The following is a 23,078-nucleotide window of genomic DNA, read 5'->3' as shown; positions in this document are numbered from 1 at the left end:
CTGCTGTTACAGTGGCTGTGATGGATGCTTATACTTCCCAATATGTGCTGTTCCTTTGTTCTAGGATGCTTTTATAAAGCTTTGGATACTGGATTCCTCCATTCTTTTTTCTTGCATGTCATCCAATTAATCTTTCTTTTTCAATGTTACTTTTTTATTTTACTTTCTGAGACAGTTTTTGAAAGAGGACAGTGGAGAGCATATAGCTTGCATGTGTGAAGGAAAAGCCAGTTCTTCATGTTACAGGATATTTTAAGTTATAAGTTATCAGCCCCAGAATGTACCTGGTATGCGCTGGAGACAAGTGAGGATGGAAAACTTGGAAATGTTCACTGTCTTTTCATTCTCTAACCAGCTAAACCAGGATTCCCTCTTAAGCAGGATTTCTATTAGCTTGCTAGCAAGTCCTGATGAAATGCCCTGTCCATCTAAACTTTCAAAGTTAGGAAGAATTAGTGCAGGATTTCTGTATCCACAACATTAATTTTAGGAGGATTCAGAGAAGCTGGAAAGGGTTCAGAGAAGGGCAGCAACAAGGACTGGAAACTGAGAAGGAGATATTGTAGGACTTGGGTCTGATAAGAGAAGAACAAAGGAAGAATTTAATTCTCTGAGTACCAGATGGAGTATCTCGCAGAAAAAAGCCAAGCTCTTTCTCAACTGACCAAGAGTACAGAACATCTTAAAGTTGCCAAGGTTGAGAAACACTGGTCTAAATGATTCTTCCAGCTCTGTAAGTCAAGCTGCTCTAGATTTCTTAGCCTTTGTGCGACACCCACATTATCAGTCGTTCTGTCTATCAAACTTTCCAACAATCTGATTCTGGAATGTCCACATTTGATTAAAACTTGGGGTAAGAAAGGCTATTTTGTAACCCATTCCAAAGAGAGCTTAGAGGAGGCAAAATTCATTCCTCTAGGGGAACATGTTCTGGTAGCACCAGTTAGCTCCTTGTTTTAATGTCCAGTTGGGGAGCTAGCTAATTTTCATGAACTAAATTACCAGATCTTTTCTGTGAACAAGAGAAAGTCTCAGTTGGCTGACATAGCTGCCTTCTGTCCACAATCCACTGACAAATGTCCTATTTTTTTAAACCTAAAAGTCTTCCAATTCGTTTTAAGATGATGAAGGTTATACACCCTGATGATTGATGATTGACAGTTCTGGCATTGGGAGGGTTTCCAGTATCGCCCAAATGAAAGAAAAAGGCCTTTGGATTAGAGTCCGCGTTCCCCCCGCCTTTTTTTTTTCAGGAAAGCCCAAGAAGAAATGATTTCGGAGCTCAGGCAGCAGAAATTTTATCTGGAAACTCAGGCTGGAAAATTAGAGGCGCACAACAATAAACTGGAGGAGCAATTGGAAAAGATCAGTCACCAGGACCACACGGACAAGACTCGCCTGTTGGAGTTGGAGACTAGGTTACGAGAGGTAAAAAAACTGCTTGAATATTTTTACTGCTAATACTAGTTATCAACTACATAACTAGCTCCAGCAGGTTGGCAGCGCAGGGGTTCTTTAACACAGCCTTCCCCAACTTGATCCCCTCCAGATATATTGTCTTCAGTTCCAGGATTCCTTCAAAAACACGCTGATCCTTGAGAATTCTGACATGGAAGTCCTTGAGAAGCCAAGATTGAGGGAAACGGCTGTGATACTTTTGCAGTGAGGTCCTCCTTTATGCAGAGAGATAGAACGATAGCTCTTTAATGTGTGTTATCATTTGTAATTATGGATTGGAGGGGTGGGCAGAGCAAGTGGCCCACAGGCTAACTTCATGTGACTCCCAAAGTATTTTCAGAAGCCCTTTGATAGCAATAATATCAGGCCTCTGATACGAGCACCATCCCTTTTCCTGCTGCTTCTGGGAGAGAAAAGAGGCTTTCAGACAAAAAACGAAAGAGGGGATTAGAGAGAATGGGCGACCCCTTTCACTCCTGGCGCTGAGCTCTGCTTTGCATGAGTCCAACTACCATTATATATTTGAACTCTTAAGAGAATGTGGGCCACAGCAGAGAGAAGTGTGTTTCCCAAATCTAATCTACACAAATATTCAGGTTTTAATTTTTCTGAAGGGGCAAATGCCAGACACTTAGCAGCCCAACACTGTTTTAATTCTGGATGCTGAAAGCATTGCTTTCGTAATGCCTTCCAAGTGACAGGAGGAGGAGGAGGAGGTGCTAGAGATACAGGCCATCTGATACTTGGAACTCCCGTTTTCATACCATCCCTTTCTTTTCATCAGAGTAGCAGGAGTGTTTGGCAAACAGCGTCCCATACTGAAAAGGGAAGAGTGGGCTCATGGATGAATCAAGAGAGGTTTTCTGATGAATGGGTTCCACCGAGGAGGGACGTGTGAGGGAAGTGGCTGACAGTGAAGTTGTCAAGAGAAGTACTTCTGTGATGGCACATGACTGTGCATCAGTTGGTCATGGTAGCAAGACTGTGCAGATCATGCTGCTTGTATCATGTATGTTACCCTCCTACGTGGTTTGGGTTTCTGTTCATGCAGAGGCCTCTCGTTTAGCTCTGTTCTTGTCGATGTCCGTGGTTGCCCTGATGCCGGCAAAGGCTCCTTCCACGCAAGGGCAAGTCTTCTTACGAACTTCGGCCATCCAGATGAGCTTGGCCATCTGCTTATCGTGTGAGGGAGGTCCTTCAGAGGGACTCTGTTGACATGAACAACAGCCCTTTAAAAACTAGCACTATGACACAGGTAGACTGGATTAGATCCCCATGAATCAGACAGCGTGAAGTCTGACTGTCAAGTGCCAGACACGTTTGCAGGATGTAAGCAGGGACAAAAGGCTGTGGGAAGTGGAGAAAACTAGCAACAGGCACATTCATGATCAGCCATGGATTCTCATGATTGATTCTGGTAGGTTAGTGCAATGCTGCGAGGTGAAACACGGAAGCTCCCTTCTTCTGTTTTCGCATTAACCGCAGCTTGTTGTGTTATCCAGAATGAACACACCAACCGTTTGATGAAACCAGCTTGTTTCAGCAAATTGTGTAGAATTAAGGGATGGTTTAGGATCATGGAACGTAACAGGTGAGTGGGATTTGGAGATCATCTCATTCAACCCGGGGCCCTGCGTGACTAGGATTGATCAAGAATTAAAACAAAAGCGTCTGTTTTCCGTTTGGGGTATATCAGAACAGGCAAGCCTAGAAGGCAGCTAGGCTTGCTCCTGTTACTGTAAACCATAATTTCTCTTGACAGCCCTGGCAGTCATTCCGAAAGTACTGTCTATACTGATATGCTTACTCTGTGTACTATTTTTGCCGTCTTTTGTAGCTTAAAAGCACAGTGACCGGTTCCAGCAGTGGTAACTGGCGATAGCAGGTCTTGATATTCCTTACGAAGCCACTGTATCTGTCCAGACTGGGAGTCATCCACTCCTTGTTTTGGAGAAGGCCAGCATTTAGAAGAGAAGCAGAGGACCTAGGGGATTCGAGAGGTTCTGCGGTTCTCTGTTGGCCTTCCTGTGTCCGTTTCTTCTTGGCCACGAAATCTGATTGTTTTGTCCTCTGTAGTTAGCGGCAGGGAAGAGCTGAATGTTTGAAGTTAAAGTCTAAAGTTCACTGCTATCAACTTCTGTGCTCCAGGTTAGCCTCGAACACGAAGAACAAAAATTAGAGCTGAAGCGGCAGCTTACCGAACTGCAACTCACCCTCCAGGAGAGGGAGTCTCAGATTTCAGGGTTGCAAGCGGCCCGGGCAGCCCTGGAAAGTCAGCTCCGGGAAGCTAAAACTGAGCTAGAGGAGACCACGGCTGAGGCTGAAGAAGAGATCCAAGCACTGACGGTAAGCTGTCGCGTTCCGGGCTGGTGTTGGGAGCTGCGTCCTGCTGGCTCTGAGCTTGAAGCAGCCGAAGAATGTTCGAAACAGCCCGTCTTTCGTTCAAACCATTTCGGGAACTTCCATGCTCGAAATGGTTCGCAAAACCTTTTTGCACCTCCCAGGTTGAAGGAAAGTGGTAGAAGGACGCCATGTTTGCTCTGGTAGTTATTTTGTCTGCAAAGGTGGCATGGGATTTGAAGAGCGAGGAAGTAGCTGCTATCAAACGTTCCATTTCAGGAGTCAGAAACTTTTCAGGGACCAGGCACATCCCCATATGCAAAATCACCCTAACTCTTGTAAAGCCATGATCAAATGCTGATCTCTGATGAAATGTCAGCATTCTTGCTTGACGTCTCACTGGATCCCGTGGACAAATGCTGAGACCTCATAAACATTTAGCTATTTTAAAAACAACTTTGTTGTTGCACCTAGAGAGTGCTGTGCGCCAGCCCTGATCCTCCTTGGTTAACAGTATACCCATGACGCTTAAAAGAGAAAGGAGAATCCCCATGTTTTCCAGATCACACTGTTGTGGACAGAAGGAGACTTCTTGATTATTGCTACCTGGATAGGTGACAGTCTCTGTGTTCCACCAAAGTAGCCAAGCCCTGAGTAAGAATGCTCCTTTCAGTTTCTAGGTTCTTTCCTCCCTACAACAGGTGTCAGAGTGAAATCATCTCAACTCCTTATTGATTGTCATTTTGTAACCTAGACCCTTTTGGGGCAGGGAGGATGCTCAGGCTGAGAATGAACTTTTGAAGAAGGCTGTTTAACATGAAAAGGCAAGACCCCCCCCCCCTTTTTTTTTTTTTTGGTCATTCAATCATGTCCGATCCTCAGCGACTGCCTGGACTAGTCCCTGCAGTTTCCTTGGCGAGATTTCAGAAGTGGTTTGCCATTGCCCCCTTCCTAGGGCTGAGAGAGAGGGACTGGCCCAAGGTCACCCAACCGGCTTTCATGCCTAAGGCGGGACTAGAACTCCCAGTCTCCCGGTTTCTGGCCCAGCGCCTTAACCACTAGACCAAACTGGCTCGGATGAGGGATTACCTTGTCCTAAAAATAGGGCATTTAGAAAGAGACTGAGCTGCCTGTGGCTGAAAGTCCATTGGAATGACTCTGATTTCAAAATACAATCAAGCTGTGGTATGTTTTCATCCCAGCCCATCACTTACATTTATGAAGGCCATATGACTCACTGCTTTTTGTAAGTACTACTTTAGGATTGCAGAATGAAAGCTATCTTTGGCTTCTCTATAAAGTCAAACAATAACCCTGAGAGCTAATATATAAGTGGAGCGCTTCCCCCACAGGGCACAAATCCTTTCCTCAAATGTAGTACTTCATTAGGTGCCCTTCTCTTTTTGAGAAGGTTCGCTGACATTGGGAGGCAGGGAAAGAGGTTAATTACAGGTAAGTTGCCTACATTTAGTTCGATGAAACTAACATACTTCGAAAAAAGCTGTCCCCATTGTGCATCAATGCTGTGACTTATTTTGAGCATCCTCCTTTTCTTTGCTGCCCAGTTCTAAAAAGAAAAAAAGAGCTGCTTTTCTAAAATTGCTCCTTAAGAGTTGTACCATTTTAGTGCCCTGCTGTGGGTGTTGTTTCCCTTCTTAAGGTATTGGTTTATTTGGTCCTTTGAACTGAACTGATTCAACATGCCATTGATTTCCTTTGAAGAAGGCTTTAAACCCTTCTCTCCGGAGTTGGATCATCACCCTGTTTTGCCAAGGTGGAGGGTGGCCCTGTGGCTGGGTTCTGGTTCTTGCTGAAGCAGCTTCTTCGGTGATGTTTGCATCTAGGCGGTGTGGAAGGATGGAAGCTCCCAAGAGCGAACAAGGCTTGTCTTACCACGAGAAGCTAGAGCCCTGTCTCTGCCTTTGAGCTGCTAGTGGGAGCTTGAGGGATTCAGAAGGGGGCCTGCCTATGTGTGTCTTATGGGATTAGCAGGACTGGGGAAGGGAAGTGCTTTTTCCGTTTGGAAAGTCAACCCTCCCCCCACGTAGGAAACTCAGAAGTAATGGGTGTCCTCTTCCTTATGATGTCCGACGGTTGGGTTCATAAGTGACACAGCTCTGTGTATGGCCGTGCCAAAGCATGAGATTCCATGGACCGAGTTACTCTGCAGGTTGACTGGTGCTGCTGCACCGTACTGTGATTTTATATGAAACACCATGTGTAATGGCATTGCAAATATCCTGGGCCTGAGGCTCAGGAGAACCCCTGCTAGTCTGACCTCTGTAGCCTTTTCCAACCTGGTACATTCTACAGCAGTGTTTCTCAACCTTGGCAACTTTAAGATGTGTCCCAGAATTCCTCAGCCAACATGGAATTCTGGGAGTTGAAATCCACACACCTTAAAAGTTACCAAGGTTGAGAAACATTGCTCCAGAGTGTTGGAACTACCACTCCCTAAAACTCCAAGCCAGCATGGGGGATGGTTACACTGGCCAGCCAGAAAATCTGGGGGTTGTAATTCTGGCTCACCTGGAGGGCATCAGGTTGGAGAACCCTGGAGTCGTCAACACCGGATAAGTTGGGCAACTGATTTTGTACGCATCTGATTTGGTATAAGACTCAAATGCATTATTTAGAGATGTCCATGGAGGTGAGCTTGCAAGTTTGCCGACCTCTGTTACGTTACGATGCTGTTCGTTTTCTAATTCAGTGGGTGTCAATTGCCCAAATAATAATGGTGGGGAGGATTGTGTGTCTGCTATAATGCACATATGTCGGTTTGTCATATAGTTGCACAATAAGTCGGCCATGGTTCTTTAGGTGGTCCTTTTCAGTGCAGATCAGTTTCACCTTGCTCAGACATCCTTCCCTGCCTGTGGAGGCTTTGGAGGATCTTACTTTTAATCCAGTAACACCAGAAATAGGTTGATCCAGCCATAAAATAATATATAAGGGTAGGAATTGTGTTCCTTCCAAGAAGTAGCTGTTTCAATCGAATGCTTCAGCCGCTGCTGATGTACATATTTGGGTGGCATGATGAGAAAGGAATGACCTTGTCTGAGCCCCTGCAGCTGACTGGTTGAAGGAAGCACTCCTTCTGGATTTGGTCAAAGAGTTTTGCTTTCTTGAATGCCTTGGGTTCAAGATGGATGGCTGGAATGAAGACGGAATGTCCAGTGAGCAAAGAAACTTCTACTGCAGACTAACACTGATGGTCAAGGACCTTGAGGCTGGAAGACGCGCTTTTGTGTCATACTTTGCTTGTGTAAAAAAAAAAAAAAAAGCAACACATCCGTGTCTTACTGAGACTTCTGTGAACTAAGGGCTGTCGTGTCTTTTGGTGTCCTTAGGCTTCCTTCATCCCAAGGAATCATTTGTTGTAGGGGGAGCTACCTCCTTGGGAAAAGACTAGGATACTAGATAGGCTTTTTGTGGGAATTTTTGGAGCTTGGTTTTTCATTTGCAGATGCAGATGCACAGATAGGCTGTACTTCCATTTGCAAATGCAAAACCAGGCTCAGAAAATTCCTACCACCCCGCTCTCCATCCCTGAGCTACATATATTCCCCCCATAGGCTCTGTAGCAGACAAGGTTGGGGAGCTTGCTTAATGCTTCATTGTAGGCTTTTCTGGCTAACTTTCGTGTGTGGAAGAACACTGAATGCCTGTGCAATAGTTAATATCAAAAAATCAAGTGACATATTAGGGGCAATAAATACATCAGGCAAATGAATTAAGTATCTTTGGACAGGCAAGCTTATAATTTGATTATTTCACAGCACCTACCTTCAAAGAAGCCTGTTTTATGTGTGGTCTTTGCCACAATGCAAGGGACACGAATGGACATTAAGCTTCCAGGCGCAGAAGAAACCTTAAGTCGACATCTCTGGTTCTTTTGTCCTGCCAGAGCTAACAACCTGCAGCATCTGCCCTCTCTAAACTTTGCTTGCTGGTAGATTGTTCTACAGTTCATTTAGCAACAGCTGTTGGATGCGAAATCTAATGTGTGCAAAAATTGATGATCAACTTCTTACCTCCTTTAGGCACATAGAGATGAAATCCAGCGTAAATTTGAAGCCCTTCGTAATAGCTGCACAGTGAGTATTCAATAAAGATCATTGAATTATTTTGAAATCAGAGGATGAGGAAGGAAACCGTCAATTTTTCCCCTCCTTGAACGCAAAGGCTTATGAGTCTTTGGCTTTCCAGGAGCTGGCAGAACCAAGACTGATCTGGATTCCTACTTTAGATCGCCGGGAAATCTCCTCTTTTGAGGTCTGAATCTGAATTTAAATCTGGCATTGGCTACTTCAAAAACCTGAGAAACAATCAGAAAATCTCATTGCAGTGCAGCTAATAAGAATGGTTTAGCAGCTGCAACAAATGGTGTGTATACGGTTCCCCCCCATTTCCAGGGGGCGGGAGGTACCTTCTGTGATGTTACTCTTCCACAATGCTAGGGCATCCAGCCAGCCTCAATGTCTCTAATATGATGCTGCCTCACCCTGCAGATTCTCTGGGAGCCAATCTTTCATCCTTATATAGGAAGAAGCATTTATGACGTCGCATTTGAATTGCGATGCAAATGTGCATTTGCTGCAACTTGGGCAATTGCTGCATGCACGGCTGTATCTTCTTTTCTTTGCTGCAGGTGCCCCTTTGATGGAAAATGCCAAGCACCCTAGGTTTTCCCCCCAAATCATGCATGCAAATGCTCATCTCTGCTTTCCTTTTCCTGCCATCCGCATTTTTAGTGAGCCTCTTGCATTCTCTTAATGTTCTCGAAGACTGCGACTTGCATGCGGATGAGCGCATGCAAAATCACGCACACGAAACTAATGGATGGCCTTGCAAGAAGCATTTTGCAACAAGCCCCAGTTCAAAATGTCGTTCAAAATGTATGTTGGTTTGTTTTACTTTTAGCAGGTGAGTTCAAGTAGATTTGGAAGTGGGACAAACAGAAAAAATAAATTTAGTTCAGTGTACTTTGAAAGTCATAGTATGTCCTTCGGTAGGTTTAAGATCCGATTACATCAAATTGCTTCTTGAAGAAGTCATTCCTCTTCCTACTTGCTGTTCAGTCCTGGCTTACTTCTTAAAAGTAAGTATCTAGAAAAGAATGAGGCCTCTCCTTTGAGGCATCTATAGTTGAGCAGCAAGAATTCATTCCAAAGATTTGGCCTCCCCAAACTGCTGCCAGCTTGTGCATAAATCACAATCCATTCTTGAAGTTGACAAATACACAGCAAGCTCAGTTTCATGCCTGCTCATTCATCACTTGATCACTGTGATGCCAGCTGATGATTTCCCTTTTATGGAAGGGACACCCTACCCACCCCAAGACGAAAACTGTCTGACTGCATCACCTCAAACGCAATGCTTTTGCGTTCCCACATTTAGGTGCTTCCTTGATCAGTGTTCATTTCAGAGCTGAAGAAGTCAACTGCACACTCTTGATAAAGGAAGGAACACCTCTTGCGGTGATAACACTGCAATGTTTGGAAGTAAAGGCAACGCTACCCCAAGGGTGACTTCTTGCTCATCTTGGTTTCGGTTCTATATATTTTGTGGGCTGGTGGGGATATTGGAGAAGTAAACATAGGAGAACCTAAGGGTTAAGCCAAGAGAAGGAAAGCGCACCACACGGTCCCATTGTTCTTTATCTGCTGAAAGAGGCCTCTGGTACAGGATTAACTTCTGCTGCAATGAGTTGCCAAGAGCAGCCATTGGAGACTGGAGCAGTGGCAGGGTGAATAATTCCAGGCAGGAAATCGTCCCCAGAACATGGGCTTGGTCCATCAGGATGGGTGAGATGTGATGTCATGCCCTATCCTTCAGATTCTCTCTGTAGAGATGGAACTCACCTCTGTTATGCAAATACTGGATTTTGGGGGGATGGATCAGCTGATAGTGGTGAACAGAAGGAAAGACCCTCAGTTGAGGCACATAGGCCAGTTGGATGAGCTTGGTGGCAGAAGTTGCCTGTTCCTATTTTAAGTCAAGCTAGAGAGTTGCAGTTATCAAATGGCCTAGGAATCTCTTCCCCTTTGTAATCTGTGAATCTGAAGGGCCCTTCCTTTCCCCTTCCCCTTCCTTTCCCCTTCCCCTTCCCTTCCCAAAACCCCATCTTTCAGTTTTTGCTCTTGCTTCTTCTGATAACTTGTCTTGCAGCAATGTAAGGCTTATTGCCAGACATATTGACTGCTTCCTTGACATGTTACTTCTCCTTAAAACTTTGGCTGGGAGCACGTCTCTGGGTCAGCGCAGGCTCTGTTTATCCAAATTTTAATTCCACTGCCCTGGTTTGCTTTGGCTGAACTTGGGCTTATTTGAGGGGAAGGGGGTGGAAGCGAAGGCTGCAGCCCTCCCCACACCGTATAAATGGGCTTTGTGGATTGCGATGTGTTGTTGGGTGTAGCAACAACTTTAAACAGGCATCTAATGTTTCTGTACATCTGGAGCTGGTTTTTTAAAACTCCAGACCAAACCCTGTGCCTCTTTCTTTAGTGTATTAATAGACTGTGAACTAGCTGCTAAATTCAGAAATAGGTTGGAAGGGTATGTATGAAACTCATGGAAGTCAATATGGGGAGCTAAATTATCCATTATGGCATCTCATTGACCCAACCTTGATCACCTATTTTCTGGTGTACCTGTGATTTTGGTGCTTTGTTCATACAAAGTGCTTGTCTGGTTCGGTGCCATTAACCAAAACGGTGTTGCTTCCCTAGGAAATTTAAACACAGTCTTCCGATTAGACCCTTGCTGCTTTATTTGCGGTGACTGAATCGTTGGTGCATCAAAAGTACAAGCTTTGCTCTCGGTCCTCCTAGTGATATTTCTTGACGGAGAACAGGAGGTAGATCCTGCTGTTATTCTTAGCAGAAATATTATGGTGAACAGGCAGCCAAGAGTATTAATGGCTTGTAAGGATGCATGAATATGATTCGTGAAAACAACATGATTGGGTTGCATATATAGGACAAGCGTGTTGCGCTAGGTCTCTTGAACTCCGCTGATACCCCATCCTCAAGTAATAAGAACTGCCCACCTCCCAAGATCAAGGCAAATGAAGTTCCTTTCTGCATTAGGTTCTCATGCCTAAACCCCCCATCCCTTGGTCTTTGCCTGCCTGTCTGTTTTCCTCTGCAGCCTCTTAAATCTTTCACATCTCCCCACCAGAGACCAAGGAAGGCATAAGGCAGCACCACATGAGGTGGATTGAAAAAAGGCACCCTTCTCCTTCAGACTTTTAATTTTTTCTTCCAGCACTTTGAATAGCTGATAGACCTGTCATGGTGTAGAGCTAAAGCCTCAAATAGACGACGGCTCGGATTTTCAGTTTCTGAGGAAAATCCGTCAATGTTCTGTTTGTTCTTTGTAGAGACTTATACCTATCTGAAATATGAGTTGGCCACTTGATTATATGTATTGTTGTTTCTGGCCAAAGAAAAGAACCTCCTTTTTGCTTAGTCCATATAGGAAATGCTCATTTGCCATAGATGAGTAGCTATTTACAAAGCTCCGGTTCAAAAAAAATTCCTAAATAACTTATCCACGTTGGTACACAATGAAACTCTGAGTAACTTTTCTACAGCTAGGTAGTGTTAGCCTCTATAAGCTTATAAACTAACATTTCAACTCTTTGTTCTTATTTAATCCTAAAATTCCCTCCATCTTGATGCAAAGGTCACATGCTTTGGGCAAATGCTAAAAATACAGTATTTTTGGCTTTCGATGCGTGTTTCTGAACAAAAAGTGCTTCAGAATCTTTCCGAATGTTGTTCCCTGTGGAGGAAGAGGGCTTCTCTTAGACGTGTGCCTTCCCATAGTGATCTCAAGAGGGATCAGCTGAGACACAGCGGGCAAGTTTTGTCAAGGAGACAAAGTTGGGAGTGTTGACCCCTGTGCTGTTTTACCAACTGCTCTCCCAGTCAATCTGCCATTTGGCATGGATCTTCAGTCCTAGATTTTTGCATTTAACCTAATAGCTGACCATAGTTTCTCCTGTGGATTATCTTGGAAAAAACTGTGGTGACACACATGGTTTATTGAGATTGTCTCCTCCTAGCATTTGTGGGCTAAATAATCCAATAACACGGACACAGATTTTGTGGACACACACAAACACACAGTGTTTCTTGGGCTTATTTTATAACTGGCACATTGCTTAGGCTTAAAGCATTCTCAAGGCAAGTTAAGAGAACAGGTTAAAAAGTTGAAAGGAGATCTAAAATCATTAAAAACAGACACTCCCATGAAATTGCACCCCAGTAAGAAAAGAAGCCTTATAATTTTTTTTAAAAAAAATGGGGAGGGGGGAGCCAAAGACCGAAATAAACTGAGCTAAACATTTACACAAATCATGCTGTACTTAAAGAAGAAGGAATTCAATGACCTGAAGAACCCCTTAATATTCACTGTGCTTTGTGGTCTTTGCTTAGTGTTTAGCTGTTTTGTTTTTTTCTTTAATTTGAACTTACTTATGACGATAAAGTCATTTGGGATGGGGGGGGAAGAGAGGGGTAGGTCCTCTTGGAAGCAGGGTGATGTTGGAGCCATAAACGCTCTCCTTTTCCTCTGACCAAGAACATTGTGGTTCGAGAAGCAAAAAGGACTCTTGAATCTACTGACGCCTTGCTGTCCATTGGCTGGTTTGCTTCCTTAGATAACCTGGGCCTCCATGTAATGTTCAGCCTATCTTGTGAGGCATGAGTGTGAAGGTGTCCCCGCTGGGGCTTAGAAGGATCCCTTACCTGTAATTTACAACGTGTCGTAGAAGATGCATCAAGCCGTAAGAATGTATTGCCCAACAGTCTACCTTGCTGGATTGGGCTAAAAGCCTGCCTAGTCCATGGCTTATCTCCAATAGCCTCCAATCAAATGCCCTTGCTTCCTAAGCCGGTCAGAACGGTGGTAATATATTCCCGCTTTTGCCTCTAGCTCCTGCTCTTCAGGAGCTAGAGTGTCTGAAAATATAAGCAGTACTGTTTTATTTGTCATGACTAACAACTACTGATAGGTCTATCCACCTATCTGAGTTACCAAGGTAACCTCTAGGATCGTAATAAGTTTTGTAACTAACATGGAGCACGAAAAAAACTTAGCTTCTTACATTCGTCCTTGCATCTGCTGTCTCCTTTGCTAGAAAACGTGAGTTCTAATGGGCGTTACGTTTTTTGCAAAGGCGCCATTTATTTCCCGACCAACGTGAGAGCATTTTTGGGTAGCTGCTCATAGTTTTTAGTCAAACCTGGATCCTTGCATAAAGCGATATGTATAAATGGAGTTAAACAAAGAATACTTAATTCGAAAAAGTCAAATATAAAGTATTTCTATGTTAGTCACACTTTATTTATTTATTTCAGAATTATTATGTCAATCTCCAAGTCAGTCCCCAACACCCAGGAGGGAAGAATTTTCAGTCTACTGATCTGATAAATTTCAGGATATTGGCAATAACTATAAATCTGGGAAGTGTAGGAAAAAAGGCCATACCAATGAAATAAATGTTGACATCGTCCTCTAGAAAGGAAACAGAAGAGAGAAGCCTCAAGCGAGTACTTTTTGTTTTTCATAATTCTAACCTGAAAAGTTTTCCAAGTGCATTTAAAACAAAGATTGGTCTTGGAGCATAGGACCTCATTGCAGTGTCCCAGTTCCTGCAGCTCGGTGTTGAAGCTTTTATAGATCCTTCAGCTCAAATGGATTAGGCAGTTCTCAGAACTTCAAGCTTGAAGATGGCCTCATTGGTGTTCCTTGTGGTCCAGCTTCATATTTACTCCTAGTCTTTTCCTCCAACCACCTGTTAGGAGGTGTTGTTAGCTTTATATGTTTAAAAGGAATAAGAATGGTTTCATTTCTCTCCCATGTGCCCCCCCACCCCCCGGTTCAGTACAGCTGAACCAAGAAAAGATAATGTTTTCCCGGTATGGAGTCCTCTAGATATAATGAACCAAGAGAAGATTCTCTTACCTTGACAATGTTTTGGCATGGGGCCCCACAGGTGTCAGGACTTTTGTAACTGGCTTTCCAGAAATTGACACTGATTCCCATTCATGCAGCTTTTTTCTCTTGTCAATTCTTCCCCGTTTGCCTAAATGCACAGGAAGAAAACGGAGAAGTTGCCACTGGTTGCGAGTCCAAGAATGAGTACAAGTCAAGCATGTTAGGACAACTTTTGAGAAAGTGTTTCTGTTATTAGTTGGCTCAGTCAAGCATTGCCTGGAAGTGGGACTCAGTGTGAAATTTAGCATAGCCTTCTTCAAGAATTGTGGTTTTCTGTGCTTCAGCCAAGTGGCATGCTTTGGTTTGAGTTGTTTGCCCAGGTTTTCTACCAACACGGACAGCAGGATGCAAAATATCTGGGGTGGGGCAAAGTGTTTCATCTTTGCTCCCATTCTGCTTTAATGGACACCGGCTTTTTTGCATAAAAGCATCGTTGCCTGGTTCTTTTCTGCCTCTCATTGAATGCTTATATTAGCTTTCCCCCTAAAATCTGTGTGCTGGCAGACACTTCTCACAATTCACACCAAAGTTTTTAACTGACAACAGGATCCTGCATATCCTAACTTGGAGAGGGTGGGTGGTTAGCTTCTGGCAACACACCGGTTTTCCTTTCCTTTTGAAAATCTAAATGAGTAACCTAACAGATACTCAGCCTCTCCTCAGAGGGCTCTCAGCAAGACATCAAATCCCTCTTAGGGAAGCTAGCATCTGTTTTCAGCAGTGAGGATAACATAAGGTTGGGAAAGATAAATCAGTTCGCTTATACTGTTGTTTGAATGTCTGCAGATCTGGGGAGACAGCCGTGCACTCTTCAACTGAGATCATAGCATGAAAAGTAAACTCTTCCATTGAGGTGCATCTTACACCAAACGGTTAAAGTCAGCAGGTCTTCAAGCCAGGCATGGGATTAGCCTCTACACCACGCAATTAAGCATGTGCCACTTTGCAAGGCTGCATGATAAACTTACAGAACCCCGTTTTATCAAGTTTTGGAAGTTGGCTGTCAGAAGGCTCAGCTTAAGTCAGCCTGTTTCTTAGATTCTCTGGCATGTTGTTCTTTTCATTTAGGTGATTACAGACCTGGAAGAGCAGTTGAACCAGCTGACTGAGGATAATGCTGAGCTGAACAACCAGAATTTCTTCCTCTCCAAGCAGTTAGATGAAGCTTCAGGGGCAAACAATGAGGTGGTTCAGCTGCGGAGTGAGGTTGACCATCTTCGTCGTGAGATAACAGAGCGGGAGATGCAGCTCACCAGTCAAAAGCAAGTAAGTTCTCCCAACTTAACTTTATAAAAGCCAACTATTTTAGGCTCTTGTTCAGTGATCAGGCTAGCTTGATATTGAAGAAGCCAAGAACAGGCAATATAAGCCACTGTGTATGGTTTGTTCCTGTTCCTCCTTTTTATGACCTTTGAAGCCCTGCCTCAGAGTCTGAGTCTGAGACAAACCACCTCCAAAGCTGCTGTTCCTCTCTCCTGTTCAATGTGCAGCATCCAGAACTGCCATCATGCTTGCCTAGCAGAAGCAAAGAGCTAAGAATTCCTTTGCAGGATTTAATCTGTAGACAAAGAACATAGAACAAATGGAATCTGCTTGGACCATCAAGATGGATGTTATAGTTTTGTGCCACAAAGCCCTAGTGTGATCAACATAGAAGCCCGGTCCCAAGAAACAGCCCTTGGATGATTCCATCCCAGCCATGAACTAGCAGGCACCTTCACAGCCATCTAATTCATCTTGGTGTCCCCTTTTCAGGAGATACTTCCTGTTTCTTTAGCTGCTGCACTCTCCCATGTGCAGAGTTGTTGAGCAAATATGGAAACCTACCATTTAAATCCAGAGTCCGTCAAGAGTTTCCTCGTTGTCTTAGGTTGGCACTTCAGGTTTTTTGTTTTTTCATTTCGTGCTTGAAACTAAGGGAACAAACCAAGCCATGCAGGATCATGCAATCATGCAGAAACATATTTCATGAAGCATCCTTTTGCCATCTTTCTATCATTTTCTATTAGTTGGATCCTGGACTCTTGATGTGCTATCTAGGTTATACATCCAACTTCCTGCAGCTTTTGTCATAATAGTGAAATGGAGCCTTCTGTAGTAACTTCTCATATTGTTTGATGCTGCTTATAAAATGAAGGTATCCGCCTTCTTCCATTTGTTTTTCCTGCAGCAATTGGGAGAATATAGAAAAATGTCCTTATACACAGATACATATCACTCCAAGCATCTGACTTTCGATAAAAGGTATTAGTCGGAAAAGATGCTACCAAACCCCTTCCAGTTTTTGGCTACCAGAGACTCGCATGGGCGTCCTCCTGCAATACCCTGTGTGGCTAATTTTCAGGATGAGGTCGCCTAGGAATATCCTTTGACACAGATCAACAGAATTGTAGTTAATTTTTTAAACGTGGTCATGTTCGTGTGAGACTATGTGCTTGGAGCTCTGCAGAGCACATAGATTAAAATGATTCAAGCAAATGATTTGGGCCACATATTCATTCAGTTTTTCTCAACAGCAGTGAGGGAAACCTGTTTATGATGTCTCCCTTCCTCTCCAGCATATTGTAATGTGAGAGGGGTATCGTGCTTAAAATAATTGGATGAACTGGGAAAACTCAGTGTTCCTTTCCAGCTGAGCAAAGCAGAGAAGACTGTAGTGATGGAGGCCTAGCTGTCCTTCTGTCCTAACAGCCAGGAACCACGCTGAGACAAGGAACTGGTCTCTAATGTTTTATTGCTTGTACATAACAGGAATCCTAACAAACTGAAGAAGCGTGGGGAAAACCCAGACATATAAACCCCAAAGGTTAAGGTGGTCCCGATCTGTGTCTCTCTGAATGGCTGACCAATTCCTCAGTGCTACGCATGCGCTTAACAGTCTGGATGGGAGCCCCCTGCTCGCCATCCTTACTCATGACACCTTCTGGGAGATGTTTTGGCTGCTAATTAACTCTTCATTGGAGGGTTTCTGTTCACTTCAGAGGAATTTCTCGTAACTATGTGAGTTATGTCACAGAGTTCTACTGTTAAAGCACGAATTGTTCTTTCAAGTATGTATAGTAGAATTTCTTTGCCACTTTAGATTTAGTAAAAACCAGTGTGGCTAGTGAAGGTAGTGAATAGGGAATGAAACTTTAATAATTAAAGGAAGGATCAAAACAAAACCAGAAAGACCTAGGAAAATAATCAGCCATTGAACGCCTAGAGAAAGGAAAAGGTATTGGCCTGGGGCCTAAAATGTACTTGATGAGCAAACAAGGTGAATCTCCCTGGACACAGAATAGTATACGAAGGCATCACATTTGAAGAGAAATCTTCTCCATTTTTCACCCTCTTTGCTTCAGAATGACGTGGCCACCAGCCTCTGAAGATGGTCTTGGGCAGATACATATTAGCATGTATTGAGAAGGCATTTTCTTACCATGGTGGAAGATACATCCTAGATTGATATTTCCTTCCCAAAAGGCCATACCAACATTTCTGTAGATCTTCCTGCACTGGAGAGAGTATCACATCCAGCTATAATCCTACTTAACTCTGGAATGCCAGATCTTCATGACCCTCTACCATTCCTATTCTTTGTCCTTTTTGCTTTCTGGTGGCTGGGCAGAACTAAAGCCCTTGAAATAATGATGACAAGGTGTGATGGTCTTTGGCATGACCTGTCCTAATTCCCCTGCAGTCTCCCAAAACAATGCCAAGTACTGTATGTTGCATTGCCGTAGCCTAATTTGGAACCTACCAGAGCATTAGTAGCAATGGCCAAACCCTCTCTCTCTCCAGGAAAACGTACAGCTGGTGGACCAGGCTCAAATGAAAAAGGGCATTCCGTGCCACTAGTGACCCTCGGATAAATGAGCCCACTCTGACTAGACCTCATTGTACATGACCTGTTTCCTTGCTCTATGGTTAGCAAAGCTTTCTGCCGGACCAGATAGCTCTGTTCCTCCCTCCTCCACTGTTTTGGCTGCCCCTAGTCCAAGGAAGAAGAGTATTGCCAGGACAACTGTTCTCTGTATTCTTGATTATACTTGGAGAGATTCAGCCTAAATGTTAAGACTCTCATCTTAAGGAATACGAAGGCGCTTTCTTTCAGACGAGCATGATGCTCTTGAGGTGAACATCATAAAGAAACTGTGCCGGGAATTTATTTTTAGACGATGGAGGCCTTAAAGACCACCTGCACCATGCTGGAAGAGCAAGTGATGGATCTGGAGGCCCTGAATGATGAGCTCTTGGAGAAGGAGCGCCAGTGGGAGGCGTGGAGAAGTGTCCTGGGAGATGAGAAGACCCAGTTTGAGTGCCGGGTTCGGGAACTCCAGAGAATGTTAGATACGGAGAAGCAAAGCAGGTATGGGTTCTCTTCAGCTTGTGTTTTGCGTGAATCTAAAATGGTGAGAAAACAAGGGGTTGAGAAACAGATTCGGTACTGAAATCAGCAAGTACCATTTGGAAGACAGTGAATTTCAGGCTGGGGTAGTTCCAGTGGGAATTAGGCAGTGTGGCTGAAGCTTCCCTGTCTCTGGATGCCCGGGTGAAGCTACAGCCTGTAGTGCTCCAGGCTACGTCTGTTCCAGGAAAAGAACATCCACAGCCCTCACCCATACTCTAGTCTAGTGTTTCTCAAACTTGGCAACTTTAAGATGTGAAGACTTCAACTCCCAGAATTCCCCAGCCAGCTGGCTGGGGAATTCTGGGAGTTGAAGTCTTCACATCTTAAAGTTGCCAAGTTTGAGAAACACTGCTCTAGTCTCATCCAGGGTTGAATTCTTCAATGTGCTTTTGAAGGGGAGGCTGCTGGGGGACAACAACTGATCCAGGATGTCAAGATCTGATGGAGATTCATTGTTCTGAATCTATATTGTCTGTATTTGTCAATCTGTGCTGAAGGAAATGGCTGTTTGCTAGCAAAGCTCCCTAAGAGTCCATGACTAGGGTAACTGAAAGACCTGGCTGGATGCTAGCATCGTTAATTGGGCTTCACTCTGCACATTCTTTCCTTCTGAATTTTGTTGGGTGTTGGTGGGAAATAAAACCTTACCAGTTAGGTCCAAACCTCAAACTCTGTAGCCACCTGGTTCCATCATGTGTCCTCGGGTGCTTTCAGCATTAAGCACCACTACATTTGATTGAGGTCCTCATTTAGAAAGAGAGGACAGGTAAATTATTTTAAACTGCCTTTTATTGCTGTTACAGTGTGTTTTATTTTGTGGCTTATCTTACCGTTTTTTAAAATAAAACGCTTTTTCTTCATCTGGTTGATCCTCTTCATTGACAGCCCCACTAGGTGGCACACCTAGGAAGCTTTGGCTGATGTAAAAGCTAAGCAAGGGGTGCCTGGGCTAGAACTTAAATGAGGAATCATCTGGGAAGCCCAGCACCAATGCTAGACTAGGCAGTTGAAAAAAATACCACAGGAGAAGTCAGTGGCCATCTGCTTCTGTTCTGTTGCCAATGTCCATGAAGTCACCAGGAGTGGAGTTTGCCTCAAAGGTGCCTACTTTGTGTTTATTGATCGATTAGATTTATATCCTGCCTTTCCTTCGTGCAACTCAAGGTGATGTACATAATGATCTTACATCCGAGTTTCCCCACCAGAAAAACAATGTGAAGTGGTTGAGCTCAGAGAAGAAGGACTGGCCCAAGATCACTCAGCTGCCTTGTTTAAGGGAGGACTAGAAATCACCTCTAGTCTCTGAGTTCCTAGTCCAACACCATCCTCACTATACCAGACTGGCTCTCTTTGTTGTCATGATTATTAAGTACCACTAGCCCCTTTAATCTAATTCTATCATTATAGGAAATGGGGGGCAGGGGGTTGACTTTGAAAATCAGTGAAGCTTCCAAGGCAGCCAGTGAGCCTGTGACTTGTGGCTGGAGTGTTGACAAGGATCTAGGAGACCCACTTTCAAACTCTCAGTAACGCTGAGCCAGCCATGCTCATCCTCATCTACCCCACTAGGTGGTTCTGAGCAGCCTTTCTCAACCTTTTGACCCTGGAGGAACCCTTGAAATATTTTTCAGGCCTCGGGGAACCCCTGCACGTTCAGGCTCAAAGATAGGCCAGAAGTTACACAATTATTACTGTACATTTGTTCCATGTGTAGGCCTGTATATATTCACTAACAGTGTTCTTAAGCTAAAGACAAAGAATGAAACTTACCTTTTTAACGTGAAGTTGCCCGAATCTGGGGGAAAAAAATACATAAATTGTGATCTCCCAGGGAACCCCTAGTGACCTCTTGTGGAACCCGAGGGTGCCACGGAACCCTGGTGGAGAAACTGTGGTTGTGAGGATAAAACTGAAGGGACAGTACTATCTTCTTCAGACTGAGCTCAGGAGGAAAAATGGGACATAAATGAAATAAGTGAACAAAATTTGGGGATATCACTGCTCCCTCTCTTAAGAGGATTGGAAGAGACGAGATACACACCAGCCTTTTTGTAGCCTTTCAGCTACTGCTGGTTGCCCTTGTGGTTTCTTCTAAATGAAGTATTTGTTCTCTGATTGAACTGTATAGCATTGTATTTTTCCAGTCACTTTTTCAGGAAAGAAGAATACACAAGTGACAGTGGAAAGGCTTCAAGAATTTCGGGAAGTTAGGCTGTTCCAGCCTTGCTTTCTCAACCTGTTTATTCCTGGGCTCTTAATGATCAGATAGGCTGCATATAGAACTTCATCTTTATGCAAGAGCATGGTGTTGGGAAACAGAGATTTTGATTATTTGCCAGCAACCATCTTATTCCACCACCATCTGGCACTAGCTTTTCTTCCGGATTCCCACTGTGCCAACTTGGATCTCACTCAGCAGAGCAGGTGTGGGTAAGATTTGTGAAACGTAGGAAGAGGCACCGAACGATGGCCTTCTGGCCTTCAAAAGAAAGGGTTTGGACATCTGAGGATTCCTTTCCTATCGATCCCATCCATCCCAGGATCCTAGAAAGGAAGCTGACCCCAGGAGTGGTGTAAGGCAGGTACCTATTATCTTTAATACAGGGTGCGAGCTGACCAGCGTATCACGGAATCCCGCCAAGTAGTAGAGCTTGCTGTTAAAGAACATAAAGCGGAGATCTTGGCTCTCCAGCAGGCATTAAAGGAACAGAAGCTCAAAGCCGAGAGTCTCTCTGACAAGGTTGGTCGCTGAAAATGCTGGGTTGGCTGGGATTGAGCGAAGGTGACATGAACAGACCGGACAGTGACTGGTTTGTAAGGCACCGTCATTACAACAAGAGCTGGCAACCTCCCGCTCCAGATGTGCGTTCTCATGGCGCTCCAAGTCCCTCCTGCCATAAATGCTGAAAACAGGAGGCCAGATTATCTCTGGAAAAAAACCTGCCACATTATAAGCCTTAAAAAAGCAGGAAACTCTTACAAGCTGAAGGAAAATGGAAACTCTTGGCCTGGCCTACATTGGTGACATGATCCTGTGAGGGGGCACCATTGGCCTGTCCACTGCAGTCCTCAGCTTCTTGTCAAGAATCATGGCTGGCTGGCCAAGACTTGCTAGTCTTCCAGCCTAAATCTTCCCAGCCTTTTCTGGAGATAGCAGGGACTGCAAAGCACCCATTTGGGTCCTTCTTCCTGGCATGCCTTGAAACAGCCTCCAAAATTGCTTAGGAAGAGAAGAAAAGGGGATATTTCATATTTCTTCCCAAAGTGTGATGTGGAAGGGGCATTTTGCCCCTCCCCAAACTAGCAGCACTGCTGAAAGGCAAAATAAGAGGGTGGCCAAGATCACAGAGATGTTTAGAAAGGGGGATGAGAGGGCTAAGCTAAGAAGGAAGGCTAGATTCCGAGAGACGGCCGAGCAGCATTTTGTCCCTGTGTCTGTTGAACCTGGCCATTTCCCTGTTCCAAACAGCTCAACGACTTGGAGAAGAAGCACGCCATGCTGGAGATGAATGCCCGGAGCTTGCAGCAGAAGCTTGAAACAGAGCGCGAACTCAAACAGAGGCTTCTGGAAGAGGTAATCCCTGCTCCCAACTGAAAGCCTGTGCATTCTTTCTGGGAGATAGAAATTGGCAGATGCTACAACTGGCCTTCTTGGTTTCATGGGTGTTCGTTCTTCCCAGGAAGATTGCAATCATGGGATCTGGGGATTTCCTGTTCCCAAATCATTAGAATTCTCACCACAGGTCATTGCTTAGACCAGTGTTTCTCAACCTTAGCAACTTGGAGAAGGGTGGGCTTCAACTCCCAGAATTCCCCAGCCAGCAGGGCTGGCTGGGGAATTCTGGGAGTTGAAGCCCACCCATCTTCAAGTTGCTAAGGTTGAGAAACACTGGCTTAGATTATCAAAGCTGTTGATTTTGTTTCTTTCTGAGTAGGGTCCTCCTGATGTATCTTGCAAGCTTGGTTTAAGTCAGTGTTTTTCAAATTGGTAACTTTAAGATGGGTGGACTTCAACTTCCATGCTGGCCAAAGTGGAGAAATGCTGGTTTAAATTTTGCTATAACCCCAAAACATGGCCCTTTCCTCCCCCACTCCCTCCCTCCCTCCCCTCTGTTTCTGAAGAGGAATATTTTATAATTACAGCGCTGGGTTTTGTCTTCTTCACAGCAAGCCAAGTTGCAGCAGCAGATGGATTTGCAGAAAAATCACATCTTTCGCCTGACTCAAGGCCTGCAAGAGGCCTTGGACAGGGCAGATCTTTTGAAGACCGAAAGGAGCGACCTGGAATACCAGCTGGAAAATATTCAGGTGAGGGGAAAGCATTGCATGCCAGGATCAGTTGTGACCAGGATTTGACCTTCTGTTTGGGATTATTTGGATCACTGAGTGGACACCAGTGGTGATTCCTGGTTTTCCCCCACCTTTTCGTGTTGCAAAGGTCCTCTATTCCCATGAAAAAGTGAAAATGGAAGGCACCATTTCCCAACAAACCAAGCTTATTGACTTCCTACAAGCAAAGATGGATCAGCCAGCCAAGAAGAAAAAGGTGTGCAAACTAAATAAATGCAAAGATTGACTAGCAGGCGTGAGGCAGTGCTGTGCAGTCTGAAGTTCTAAGGCTGGGAGATGAGGAGGACTTGTAGCTATTCCAGGCACCCCAAATCCCACTGGATTTTCCCAACCCCTTGAAGGTCCTTAAGTTTGCCTTTGGATCTTGGCCTGTTAGTTGTAGTGTGTGTTATTAAAGGCCTGCTGAAGGACAAAGATGCCCTCGCCTAGGAAACGGTTATAAAGACAGCATTATAGGGTTTAGCTGGGCATTCAGCTGAGTTTGAAAGTGCAGATTTTCCCTGCTGTCAGGTGGAAATGTGTGGCTAAG

The 23,078-nt window shown here is 44.4% G+C and overlaps 1 protein-coding gene across 3 annotated transcripts in view; it reads left to right on the top strand.

The window, feature by feature from the left end:
• CIT (citron rho-interacting serine/threonine kinase) overlaps positions 1 to 23,078 on the top strand; it is a 94,644-nt gene that overhangs the window by 48,129 nt on the left and 23,437 nt on the right. For all 3 annotated transcript variants that reach the window (XM_063315403.1, XM_063315402.1, XM_063315401.1), the window contains exons 21-29: positions 1,254 to 1,428; positions 3,607 to 3,804; positions 7,842 to 7,895; positions 14,875 to 15,072; positions 17,964 to 18,157; positions 20,804 to 20,939; positions 21,669 to 21,773; positions 22,367 to 22,507; positions 22,638 to 22,745. In XM_063315403.1, coding sequence (XP_063171473.1) covers positions 1,254 to 1,428; positions 3,607 to 3,804; positions 7,842 to 7,895; positions 14,875 to 15,072; positions 17,964 to 18,157; positions 20,804 to 20,939; positions 21,669 to 21,773; positions 22,367 to 22,507; positions 22,638 to 22,745 — 1,309 coding nt within the window. The remainder of the gene's footprint in view (positions 1 to 1,253; positions 1,429 to 3,606; positions 3,805 to 7,841; positions 7,896 to 14,874; positions 15,073 to 17,963; positions 18,158 to 20,803; positions 20,940 to 21,668; positions 21,774 to 22,366; positions 22,508 to 22,637; positions 22,746 to 23,078) is intronic.

Source organism: Candoia aspera, chromosome 15, assembly GCF_035149785.1.
Source record: "Candoia aspera isolate rCanAsp1 chromosome 15, rCanAsp1.hap2, whole genome shotgun sequence".
In the NCBI taxonomy this organism is placed as follows: domain Eukaryota; kingdom Metazoa; phylum Chordata; class Lepidosauria; order Squamata; family Boidae; genus Candoia; species Candoia aspera.
The sequence above is the reverse complement of the archived record's forward strand: the minus strand, read 5'-3'. Positions and strand labels throughout refer to the sequence as shown.